Below are 12,524 nucleotides of genomic sequence, written 5' to 3'. Positions count from 1 at the left end.
AATTTGCCATCCCTACCAACTATAGAGGGTGACACTTTCACTGCATGAATTTATTGCAATTCAAGCTAAAGTATAGATGCCCTTGCAGGCTAAAAAAATAATCCTATAAGGAATCCAAAAAACTTATAATATGATGATGACACTGAAAAAAATAAGAGGAAATTCCAATAATTTTTGGCACTGCATAACTCAATATGTAATATTCGTACTTCCAACTATTATGAGGACAACGTGCTTTCAGAACACCATAAGACATCACTTCGTGAAGATAAACCATCTAGCATTGACAACTTAACACGTATCTACAGCTGCTCATCGGTAATTAGGATTGGACATATCTCTTCCAGGCATGTTTGGATTCTGATAGGAGTTCCCATCAGATGTATTAGGAGCATAGCTCTGGTTTGGCCCTGGACCTGTTTGGTAAGGCGTGCCTCCATTGTTCGGTCCACCGCCATTGTATTGGAAACTAGGTGCGTTGTTTGGCACTCCGTAGTTATTGGGAGGCACTCCACCCATGTTTGGTGGCACACCTCCTATGTTGGGTGGCATATTCGGCTGCTGCATCCCACCTCCACGGGGTGGTGGCCCTCCCATGCTAGGCTGCTGCATACCGCCTGCATGAGGTGGTGGCCCTCCATAGCCTTGCTGCTGCATGGGTGGTCCTCTCATGTCCGGCTGTTGCATCCCGCCTGCATGAGGTGGTGGCCCTCCATAGCCTTGCTGCTGGTGCATCCCGCCTGTATGGGATGGCCCTCCCATGCCTTGCTGCTGCTGCATGCCGCCCATGTTGGGAGGCCCCCCTGCTGCCATGTTGGATCCAGGGTTCTGACTGGGTTGATTCTGCATCTCTCTTCTTCTCTCAAAGTTTCTGGATCTATCAAAATTACGAGGTCGGTCATTGCGTCTGTTTCTCTCATTAGCACGAGCATTGTTTCTCACCCATTCCTCGTGGTATTTCGGGTCATATGGTACAGCCTGTCCATTGATAAAAGGTTCCCCTGCAACATGCATTACAAAAAGTCATAAGATTAGCTGATGCACCACGTATTAGCTGACACGTGACTAGTTTATAATCCAAGATAAGATGGCCCAAAAATGCTAAACTAGTGCTGACACAGCAACCTGATAGGACTGCAAAACATGGAACTGCTTACCTCCATAATCTTTATTTCTAACATCGAGATAAGAATCAGGAAGCACCCAACGAACCTTAGGCAGCTCTGGACATGAATGGAACAAACAAGTGATTAGGCTTTCCACCAATTTACTCACCGTCGTGAATCACCAAAGAAAAAAAAAGGGTGGGGTATAACCACTGCATTACCTTTTAGTTTATAAGAAAGCTCTTCAGATACAAGGGCACCAAAAGCAAAGTAATGTCTAGTTGAGACGGAATAAATCTTCATCCGTGCATCCTCCTCACTGCAAGATTAACTATCAACATAAGCCACCCATAAAAATAAACTAATCCTTCTTTCAGGTATAAGCACTCGTACAGTCTTTGTGCTCCTCATCCACACAAGCTAACAACTTTGTTTTATGGCAAAAGAAGTATATATTGGTTCACACAAGGCATACATTTCCATATAGAAGTATAGGCACACCACACAGGGAAGTTCGTTTTTCCTTGAACAAACTTACACTCCCTCTGTTCATGTTTTCTAGTCCACTATACTGAAAATACATTTTCACTCATCACTTTTAGCATATCAAGATAAAAAAAACATATTTTTTCACATGTTTTACCCTTAACATTAATCATTTATTCCCCAAATCATTTATCAAGAGCTAAAACTAAACATCATATCACCAAAAGTAATAAAACAGTAAGCAATTATAATTAGGTTTTACTAAAATGGAGCTGAAACACGAGAAGAAGCTAAAAATGCAGAGAAATGAGACAAACCTCCCAACAATCGTAGCAAGTGTTTTGATGTAGCTATCAATAATTTCATCTCTGGTGGGATCACCTTCAGGCTTCTCCATCACAACAAGCCAGTGCTCAAAATCACAGCCGTCAAGCAAAATCGTTTCCTTTGGAGGTCGATTGGACCAGTTAGGATTCGGATCATTGAGTGACGACGACGTTTGGCGAGTGGCAAAACCTCGAGAAAACGTCGTCGGTGCCGGAGACACATTTCGTAGGTTGGCCGCAACGGCAGAAAGTGACCGCAGACGGTGGAGAGAGGACGTGCTCGGAGTTGTAGAGAGAGAAAGTGAGTTGCAGGAGCGTTTGAATGCATTGAGTAAAGAACGAGACGCCATTTTCGTTTCTACAAAACCCTAGTTAGCTCTGTGAGGGTTTATCGGGTTTTAATAGCAAAATGCCATGAAAATACCGCCTCTCAAAATGTTTGGTTTGGTCCCTTCAAGTTTCAAAATGTGTGAAATGCATCCTCCATCAAATCGAATCCAAATTAGAATACACATCTAAATAATAAGTTATGCAATAAACATAATATTTCAAATGCTCATTTGGATATTAACATGTTGTGTTTAATAACGAGAGAAGTACTGAAAATACCTCTGAACTTAGCGCAAATTACTATTTTCGTCCCCAAACTATTGTCAGCCATAAAAACACGCATCTGCTTGACTAACTAAACTTAGATACACCCCGATACACTTCTGATATGGCACATGAAATAACAAGTGGTCTCAAACTCTTGTAGGAGCATGAAGTTCTTAATAAAAACTGAAAGAAGTGTTGAAAAGACCCTAAACCTTATGAGAATTTAAATGTGTATTCCACTAATATTGCAAGATTTGGAGTGTATTTAGATTCAATTAGTTAAATAAAAAATTATTTTTAAGGCTGTCAATAGCTCAGGAATAAAACTAATAATTTGTATCAAGTTTAGAGATATTTTCAATACTTCTCTCTTTAACAATTTAAATACTAAATAATTAAGACAACTTGTTTTTTTTCAACATCTAAATGGATAAAATTTATATCTATTTACAAATTAATTTACGATTATATTAATCGAATACTCTTAAAAATTATTTGACTATTGGTAATGGTACTAGCTAGTTCATTGTAATCGTTTGTGTTGATTGGGAGTTAATGTTGTCTGATAAATATGACATTGCTTTTCTAATAATACTTTGTTTTTCTTGAAAAAAATACAAAGAAAGATTTAATAAATGAAGAGCAAATCAAAATTAAAGCATAAGCTAGTTATGAAAATTCCTTATTCATTACCAATTATTGAACTTTCTTGTTCATGCATGGTGAGTTACACATACAAGGAGGAGAAGCAACAATTATTATTTGATTCACCAAATCAACAAAAAGGGCAAAAAGCTAGTAATAATGTGTTTTGTCTAAAAACTTGATAACTTAAAATTCAAGTGGGAATAAACCCAACTCATCAAGAACATCCTTGCAACCAGGCAAAGACTCTTTCTTCATGAAGAACAGTGGATTCGCGTAGCGTGTTGGATTATGCATACCAACATTGTTACTGCACACAACTCTTGTGTTCTCAAAACCAATTGCAGGTTCCTTGCAATCTTCTCTTGGGCTATGGATAACACCTACATCACAAAGTTCTTTCTCATGGTCACCTGTTGCTTCTATTGTGTATTTCCCATCCTTGTCTGTCAATGCTTCTGTTGTATATGTCACTTTTTCTGTCTCCATGTCTCTGCATGTCAACTGCACTTTTGCACCTATATATATCATACAAATGTATATATAGTCAGACTTCTCTATAACAACATTAGTCAGTCTAGTGAGGCAGCATAGTAAGTAAGTGTCATGGTGTGATGACCCATCTAGGTGCCTTCCCTTCTATATTCCATAGTATATACACATATGTTTTCTTTCATATATATATACGAGTTGTTTGATAGAGTGTATAAGAATAATACTGAATATGATGTATTAGTAATGCCAGATTAGTTGTAATATTAAGATTAGTTATGTTGAGATTATTTCTTATTCATTGTTTGATTTGGTGTATTAAGAACAATTGTATCTTTAATCATGCTTATCCATGCATTAATATCTCTTGTATTACTAATACCATGTGTTTGCTATGTATTGATTGTACACCCTATAATACTGAATAGACATAAAATACATTTTATCAAACATGCATGACAGTTTTCTTATAGCAACAATCCTCCATAACAACATAACATCAATCAAGTTTTTTCTTTCTTTCTGGAACTGACTATATCATATCATGTTACTATATCTCGCTATAACAATCAAAAACTACTCAGACAAATAATAACGTTATAAAGAGATTTGACCGTATATATTTACAACATTGATGTGACAAAATTTCATACCTTCAATGTTCTCACTAATTTTGGTCTGAAATTGCACACGGCAAGTGTCACAATAGACAGTGCCTTCAACTTTGAAGACTTCATGGGATTGAGCAAAGTTGGCAAAGGCCAATATGCTGCAGAGTGCAGAAAGGACCAAGATAGCCTTTGCCATTTTTTCTTTGTAATTTTTTTTTTTTTGGTTTTTCTTTCTTCTCTTGTGTGTGTCACAATTTGAATATAAATGATATATTCAACTATTTATAGGGATAATTTGTTTTAGAGGAACAATGGTAGAGAGATTGTTGTGGAGTAGTTTAAGGATGATCTTATATTTAATACAAGGTTAGGGAGTTAATTGACTTGTTCATTGTTTTATAACTAATTTTATTTGGTTGAGAGAACAAAATTATTTAAAGGGACATAATATTTTGAGGTAATTTATTTGTGAAGTAAGTTATAATTTTCATTTCAAAGTTTAGATTTTTAATTTTTTTTTTAGAACAACTAGCATTACAAAACTTCGATCACTATAATTAATTGATACAATCCGTTTCAATCTGTTTGTCTTACTTTTCTTTTTGGTCCGTTTAAAAAAAGAATGCCTTTTTCCTTTTTGACATATTTTTCATTTTCAACTTTCCACGTAACATCTTTAATATCACAAGATTAAAAAATATTTTGATACATATTTATTTTGAGACCACAAGATTCAAAAGTCTTCTTTACTTCCCTAAACTCTGTACCAAGTCAAAATATAACAAACAAATTGAAACAGAAGACTATAATACACTAATGTATTAACATTATGCCTATGCAAGTCTGAAATTACAAAGGAGACACTGGATAAAGCAAATACCAAATTTTATACCATCAATATTTCATCTAATAACACATCAAACCAAACGGATCCTTAGTGTTCAAGAGTTACTACAGTTACAATAGGGACATAAGATTCTAGTTCACTGTTTGTGCAAGTTTGCTCAATGATGGTCCCTATTCGGGACTTTGCGCCAAGAATGTAATCATGATGTTAGTCGTCAACATCTTTGACGACTAACATCTTCCATATTCCAGGTGACGACTAACCAGTATTCTGCATTCCAGCAGCAATACCTTTCATGGTTAAGATGAGTGTGTCCTCCAAGCCAGGTGCATATTCGCTAGTCGGGTTCAGGTTCACAAGTTCTGTAGCTGGTTTTGCTTCCATGTATTCCTTGGAAATGTGAGGCCTTGGTGTGACACTATAGTCTGGGTCACGAATACGCTTTAGGGTGTAGGCTTGACACACATTCAATGTTGTGATGTAGGAGTCACGCAACCTGAGTCGTTGTTTTAAGTATGGATCACCCTCCAGAAGATCCTTGTGTCCAGCAATCTATTTTTAAAAAGGGAAAGGGAAAATTATGTTTAGATGTACTAACTTGGAACCAGTTTGTGAAGCAATCGAGCACAATAAGTGTTCAACCGATCCTTTTTAGAAGTATATGTCACATTACCTGCAGGAGGAGGCTCTTTGTCTCCTCATACTTTGACCTCAAAAGTTCACCGAAAGACCACAAATCTTCGGACACCAGAAGCTTGTCGAACAATGCAGCAATGCCTGGGTCTCCTTTGGCGAACACCATCTCAACCAAATCAATAGTTACCCTAAAGAAAGGCCATGCATTGTACATTTCCTGCAGCATGCGAAGGTTTTTGATATCCTTTCCAATGGCATACTTAAATGCTGCTCCAAAGCCGAGCCAGACTGGAAGATGGAATCTAGTTTGAGTCCAAGCAAAGATCCACGGAATAGCTCTAAGTGATTCTATGCCTCCGCTGGGTTTACGCTTTGATGGACGGCTGCCAATGTTCATTCGACCATACTCTAACTCGGGTGTGGCCTGCAAACATGATCAATGAAAAATAGCTTATTACAACTCAAGGCAATATTTGTGACAGCATCTACAATTAATAACTGAGTTCATTGCTAGCATACTTACCAGGCGGAAATACTCAACAAATCGGGGTTCCTTAAAAACTATTGATCGATACTTTTCTGTAGCAACAACTGCAATTTCGTCCATAAGTGCACGCCATTCTGGTTTTGGAGAGACTGGTGGATGCATCCCATGTTCAAGTGTAGCAGCAGTAAAACGCTGGAGTGTCCTAAAACACAAGTGTTCTTCCCCAAAAGACTGCTCAATAACCTCACCCTGAACTGTAACACGGAGAGATCCGTGAATTGTTTCGGGTGGTTGAGACAATATGGCAAGATGGGCGGGGCCACCTCCTCTTCCCACTGTACCACCTCTACCGTGGAACATGGTTAGCTTCACGTCAAACTCCTTGGCGACTTGTATAAGCTCCTCTTGAGCCTTATACAACTGCCAGGCTGCTGATAGCCGACCTGCATCCTTGCCAGAGTCGGAGTATCCAATCATCACTTCTTGCTTGCCATTAATCCGGTTTCTGTACCACTCAATTGAGAAAAGACGTGCAACGGCTGCAGGAGCAGCATCCAGATCAGCCAACTTCTCAAAAAGTGGAACAACTCGTAAAGGTTGCCTCACTCGGCATTCACGCTGTAGAAGCTCTACTGCAAGCACATCAGATGGTGCAGTGGCCATTGAGATGATGTATGCCCCGAAGCAGTCTGCTGGGAGTTCGGCTATGACATGGAACGTATCCAAAACATCAGCAATTTCTTCAGTTTTTGGAAGATCAGGTCCAAATAAAGGTCTCTTGCCACTGAGTTCAGACAGAAGCCACTCTTGTCTACGTTCTTCAGACCAGTCTCGATATGAACCAATTTCCAAATGTTGCGTAATAGCATCAAGCACATCAGTATGGCGGTCCGACTCTTGTCTTATGTCAAGTCTCACAAGTGAAAGTCCAAACGTAGAAACTTGTCTCAGGAAATCCAGAAGGCTACCATCCGCGATGGAGAGATCACCACAAGCACAAAGAGATCTGTAGCAGAGCTCAAGAGGCTCCAAGAACTACATGAAATGATGACCATATTAGTGTTATATGACATGCAACACAGATATTTATATGTTTTGGTTTGGTAGAACAACCATGCAAATGCTTATGCTGTTATTCAACAAGGAATAGACACACTTACTCATGTTTTTCTAGTTCATTTTTTCGATGAATAACATGTCAAGTTGTTTAGCAAGACTAGTTAAGCTTTCAAGAGTGCAAGTGAATGTTCACTGCTTAATTTAGAAGGGTCTACATATAGAAAGCAGTCACAGGAAAAGACAGAAGTATAGTATTATGAACCTGCTCAATATTAGTATAAGTTGCTTCCTCTGGAATTTCAGAGTATCCATGGCCTAATAGTTGGCGAGCACGCTCGCGTGTCTGATACAACTTATCTCTCACATCACCAAGAATTACACGATAGGGTTCATTTGGAGGAACTTGCTTCCAAAATTCTGCATGAGAAGAAAATGTTGAAAGATCACAGATTATGCGATTTCTCTGTCCAAAGATTTTTTTGGAAGAAAGGAAAATCTTTCCAAGAGAATAGAGAGAGCCTCTAATGCAATTTCTAATCAGCATACCAGATGCTAGAATGACCTCTTTTTCTTGATCTTTAAAATCATAAATAATAACACCCTTTGCTCACCCTTTTTTTCCCCATCGGCAATGATGAAAGACACCCTTGGCTCACTTGAAAGGAGAATTTGAATCATACTTCAAACAAGCATTTAAAAGTCCTATCAAGGTTATATGCAACTAGAAAACTCTTTTTTGATTCAATTTCATGGATCAACCTCAATAGCAATATTCAATTAGTTACCTATGTAGTGTTTTTCATCTCTCCTTGAAGACCTTTGGAGATCATCTGCTCGCACACGAAGCTCTTCATTGCAGCGCCACATAGATAACTGAAAGATCGTACAATTTAGAAAAAGATCACAGTGTAGATAGTGCGATTTTTTCACTAATTGAACCAAGACAAAAGTCTCAAAAACATTTAATTGTTGGATACCTCAAACATGAGGTCCTCTATTTGCGAATAGTACAAGTTAGCTGCCATCATTCTGGCCAATAAGCAAACATCTCTTGTGACCTCAGGAGTCACTCTTGGATTACCTGTATTTGGTAGCAGAGAGTTGACAGATAAATAAGGATTATCTACTGCATGTAGTAACTAAGTAATCCACGTTCAAGCAGAAGGAGTATTTTGCTTTCCTCCACCCCTTCAAAATTATGTAATCCGAATTCCTATTTTTTTCTCAGCTTTTAGCTAAAGTAACTGCAAACATTCTCTACAGTAAAGGAATCATACCATCACGATCACCGCCCATCCAAGAGGAGAATTGAATAAGAGGAGCATTATAAGGAACTCGTTCATTAATCCCTATGTTTTTAAGAGCTGTATCAACACGGCGCAGAAACTTTGGTACACCCTTCCAAATTGTTTCATGGAAATAGCTCATTCCAGCTCTCATTTCATCTTGTGGAGTAGGAGGAGTTCTTCGGATCTCATCAGTTCGGAACGCAGCTTGGATCTACAGAGGATGTAAGTAGCAGATATTTGTCAAAAAAGAATAATGGGTGCATCATACCAATAAACCACGATCCACAGTGCGACACATATTTGAGTTCGAAGATTGCTATTATTGCTTCATATTCCAATTTTAGAGCAATCATATAACTAGCTCCACTTTTTACAGGGTAAAATACAATTCAAATGAATGAAGAGGCAAATATTAAATGGGTTACTTATGAGATAATTTTTGCTTCTCCAATCTTCATGAGAGGGATGAAAAAAGTAAGTCCATTGATCATATAAGGCCCGACAGATCAAGACATATCTATATGATATTGAAGCACCAAAATATCCATTAGTAGAGTCTGAAAGACATCAGAATTGAAGGTACTAATAATAGAATTTCATACAAGGAAAAACACATGCTTCAAGTAACTAAACGTCGATAGTTACCTCCCTCTGTAAAGCCTCATCAAGTTCTTGTTTATCATCAGGGGTAATGTCTTTAGCATACAACTGAGCCAAGCAGTCACGGATCCTGAAAATTTAGTTTGAACAATCTAGTAAACAACTGAAGAAAGCACGAAATTTGGTCCGGAAAGAGCATTTCCATTTATATTTATTAGGGAAAATGGAAGAATAAACTAGCATAAAATGACAAGCCAAGGAGACAACTCTAACTACTGAAGACAATAAACATGGTGATTAAAGACCAAACCTTCCATGCTTTTGAAGCAATGATCTTCGTACAGATTGAGTGGGATGAGCTGTTAGGACCAGATCCACAGTCTGATTCTTGATAGCATCAAAAACTTCTTGAGGGGACTTCTTCAAGTCCCCCACCAATTTCTTGAAAGTTTCTTCAATATCTGACTCAGTTGTTGCATTGCTCTCATCCCCAAAATCTCCCTTTTTCTTCAATTTTTGGCGCCTACGGTAGGCAATCTGAACCTCCTCAGCCAAATTGGCCAAGTTAAGCATGTGAGAGAAAGCTTTAGCAATAACAATTGAATCCCCTGGGTCCAAACTTGTCAACACATTGCCAAGTTCCTCCAGCTTCTTCGGATCATGCTTGGCTTCATACTCGGCAGAAAGTTCATAACAATCTTGGACCTAATGTGAGATTGAAGAAATCAAAGACTTCAATGTTCACCAGTCTTTTGCAATTACAACAACAACAACATACACAGTGTAATCCACAAGTAGGGTCTGGGGAGGGTAGAGTGTACCAAGACCTTACCCCTACCTTGAGAGGTAGAGAGACTGTTTCTGATATACCCTCAGCTTAAGGAAAATAAGATCGAAAAAGAAATAACAGAAGTGAAGAAATCTGGCAAAATACTAAAGAAAACACGACAAAACATTCTGAAAAAACAAGACTACTTGGTCAACACAAGTTTAGGATCTCAAGTCAACATACACATGGGGATTTCATCCACTAACACAGTCAGACCATACCGAAGCATATGAATACCACTATATAAATACCATCTCTAAGTATTACACACACCTCAGAATCAAGTGTTTGTAGTTCACTCAGTCAGAACAGACATAAAAATTCAATCTTTTTATTCCCCTTTTTATAAGTGACATAAAAATTCAATCTTTACCATCAAGAAATAAACCAGATTAAAAGTGGAAGACAAAAACAACACCCTTTAGTAACCAATTCAAGTGTTTGAAGTCAACTCAGTCAGAACAGACATAAAAATCCAATCTTTGTATTCCCTTCTTTTGTATAAGTGACATAAAAATTCAATCTTTAGCTTCAAGCTATAACCCAGATTAAAAGTGGAAGACAATACAATACCCCTTAGTAACCAATTCAAGTGTTTCTAGTCAACTCAGTCAGAACAGACATAAAAATCCAATCTTTTTATTCCCCTTTTTTACAAGTGACATAAAAATCCACTATTTAACTTCAAGAAATAAACCAGATTAAAAGTGGAAGACATAAACAACAACCCCTTAGTAACCAAAAGACCAAAATCACAGAACTTGATCAAAGGGTACACAACATAAAAGACTACAACTTAGGTAGATAATTTACAATTGTCTAATCATTCATAAGTTACATTAACAGCAAACATAAATTGGGAAAAATGCATACTGTTTCTTTGAGATCCTCCCCATGTAAATCTTGAAGAATATCAAGAAACCTATCCAAAAGCAAAGCATCATACTCAACAAGTTTATCATCTTCAGAAACTTTAGCAGGCACCAATTGCCTCAACTGTGCATCAATTGATGCAAGTTTCTCCAAATTCCTAGTAGTCATTTCTCACTCAACAGTCAACACTCTGCAGCAATAGACATAAACATAAAAATCATCAATTTTTTTTGTTTTTTTTTTTTGCAAATTACAGTGACCACAATATCTGATCATGACCCCAATAAAAGTACAAAAAAGGGACCACTTTTTTTTTCTCTTGTTCTGGCAATTCAAAACAAACAAAAACCCCAGTTGGCAACTCTCTACTAAGTTTTATATTCTTGTTGATTTATTTGTTAGCAAAAAAAAAAAAACCAAGAGATTGAAATTTTGAGTATGGCAAATTGGAGAACATAAATAATGTTCAGTACCTGAATTTTGGTATGTCAGAATACAAAAGAATGAGAAAAAAAAGTCTTTACTTTGGACACTCAATAAGGTATAGCTATATATAGGAAATTAAAGAGCTTTTCTCTTTCTTGAATTTACAACCATATAGTACTATATTTGCAATTTATTTTCTTGTAATTCAAATTTTATGTGATTGTTGCTGGTTTGGATGGGTGTTATTCGTTGAGTTGTATTGTACTGTATTATTATTAATTACTAATTACAAATATATAAAAATAACTAATTAATTACTTTATTCATGATTATAATTTTGCTTAAATAAATTAAATCTCAATCATTAATTTTAAACTATGACATGTATCCTCCATCTAAATAAGAACTTGGAAAAAATGAAAAAAAGAAAAATAGAGAGAAGCCAAATCAATATAATATAACAATTTACCTTGTATTTGTTATAATAGATACAAAGCAAATTGATATACTATGTCATAATATTTTAAAAGTAAATTATTGTTATGTTTTGTGACTAACCAAACTATTACTATACTTAGCCTCAAAGTTAGTTAATAAGAAAGGATTATCTAAGATCATTTCACAACGATATACGAGAATCAACACCATTGCACATGGACAAACAATATAAGATGGGAGCTAAAATTTGACAACAATTAATTGAGATGTGTCTGAATATAATATCATAATAATAAAAAAAATAGATATTAAACCTAATTTAATTTTTTTTTAAAAAGAATGTGTAAGAATCTTGCAACTGTCTAAACCATAGAGGTCTGATTTTGCCCACTACAACTAACCCCCATTACTTTCTAATATAATACTAATGACTTTATTTTTTTTATATATTTTGTTTTATTATTATATAAATAAAACAAAAATTATTTGACAAGAAGATAATATAATATATACTCTCTGTCATATGAAGTAGCAGGGTAGTTTTTTTTTCCTTCCCTCTTTCTTTTTTTGCTAGGATTTAATTGGTATTTTGTATTGTTACCATGGAATACACAAAGGAAAAAATAGGATTCACCGACGGACGATGAATTTTGAAGCTAAATAATAGATTTCATCGCTAACACTATTTAATATTAAATTATTAAAAAAATAAATTAGTTATGAAAAATTTAATGATAAATTTCATAATTAATTCTACATTTTTTTTGGTAGTGATGA

General features: G+C 36.3%; 3 protein-coding genes across 4 annotated transcripts; all 3 read right to left on the bottom strand.

Moving 5' to 3' along the window:
* Positions 1-143: 143 nt before the first annotated feature.
* Positions 144-2,314, bottom strand: LOC102603996 (multiple organellar RNA editing factor 8, chloroplastic/mitochondrial-like). Its single transcript, XM_006358881.2, has 4 exons — positions 1,910-2,314; positions 1,328-1,425; positions 1,158-1,223; positions 144-1,001 (listed from the first exon to the last, which is right to left on the bottom strand). Exons 1-4 carry the CDS (start codon positions 2,266-2,268, stop codon positions 313-315), a joined length of 1,212 nt encoding a protein of 403 aa, XP_006358943.1. The 5' UTR covers positions 2,269-2,314; the 3' UTR covers positions 144-312.
* A 955-nt stretch (positions 2,315-3,269) lies between these two features.
* LOC102603662 (anther-specific protein LAT52-like) lies at positions 3,270-4,472 on the bottom strand. The gene is made up of 2 exons (XM_006358880.1): positions 4,306-4,472; positions 3,270-3,678 (listed from the first exon to the last, which is right to left on the bottom strand). Exons 1-2 carry the CDS (start codon positions 4,457-4,459, stop codon positions 3,347-3,349), a joined length of 486 nt encoding a protein of 161 aa, XP_006358942.1. The 5' UTR covers positions 4,460-4,472; the 3' UTR covers positions 3,270-3,346.
* A 652-nt stretch (positions 4,473-5,124) lies between these two features.
* LOC102603323 (phosphoenolpyruvate carboxylase-like) lies at positions 5,125-11,382 on the bottom strand. Of its 2 annotated transcripts, XM_015314158.1 has the most exons (11): positions 11,357-11,382; positions 10,884-11,071; positions 9,492-9,886; positions 9,227-9,311; positions 8,570-8,792; positions 8,270-8,373; positions 8,078-8,165; positions 7,555-7,709; positions 6,270-7,268; positions 5,784-6,170; positions 5,125-5,662 (listed from the first exon to the last, which is right to left on the bottom strand). In XM_015314158.1, exons 2-11 carry the CDS (start codon positions 11,049-11,051, stop codon positions 5,369-5,371), a joined length of 2,898 nt encoding a protein of 965 aa, XP_015169644.1. In that variant the 5' UTR covers positions 11,052-11,071; positions 11,357-11,382; the 3' UTR covers positions 5,125-5,368.
* Between the last annotated feature and the right edge of the window lie 1,142 nt (positions 11,383-12,524).

The sequence above is a fragment of the Solanum tuberosum genome, unplaced genomic scaffold, assembly GCF_000226075.1.
Source record: "Solanum tuberosum cultivar DM 1-3 516 R44 unplaced genomic scaffold, SolTub_3.0 scf00283, whole genome shotgun sequence".
In the NCBI taxonomy this organism is placed as follows: Eukaryota; Viridiplantae; Streptophyta; class Magnoliopsida; order Solanales; family Solanaceae; genus Solanum; species Solanum tuberosum.
Note: the sequence above shows the minus strand (reverse complement) of the source record. Positions and strands in the feature narration are given on the sequence as shown.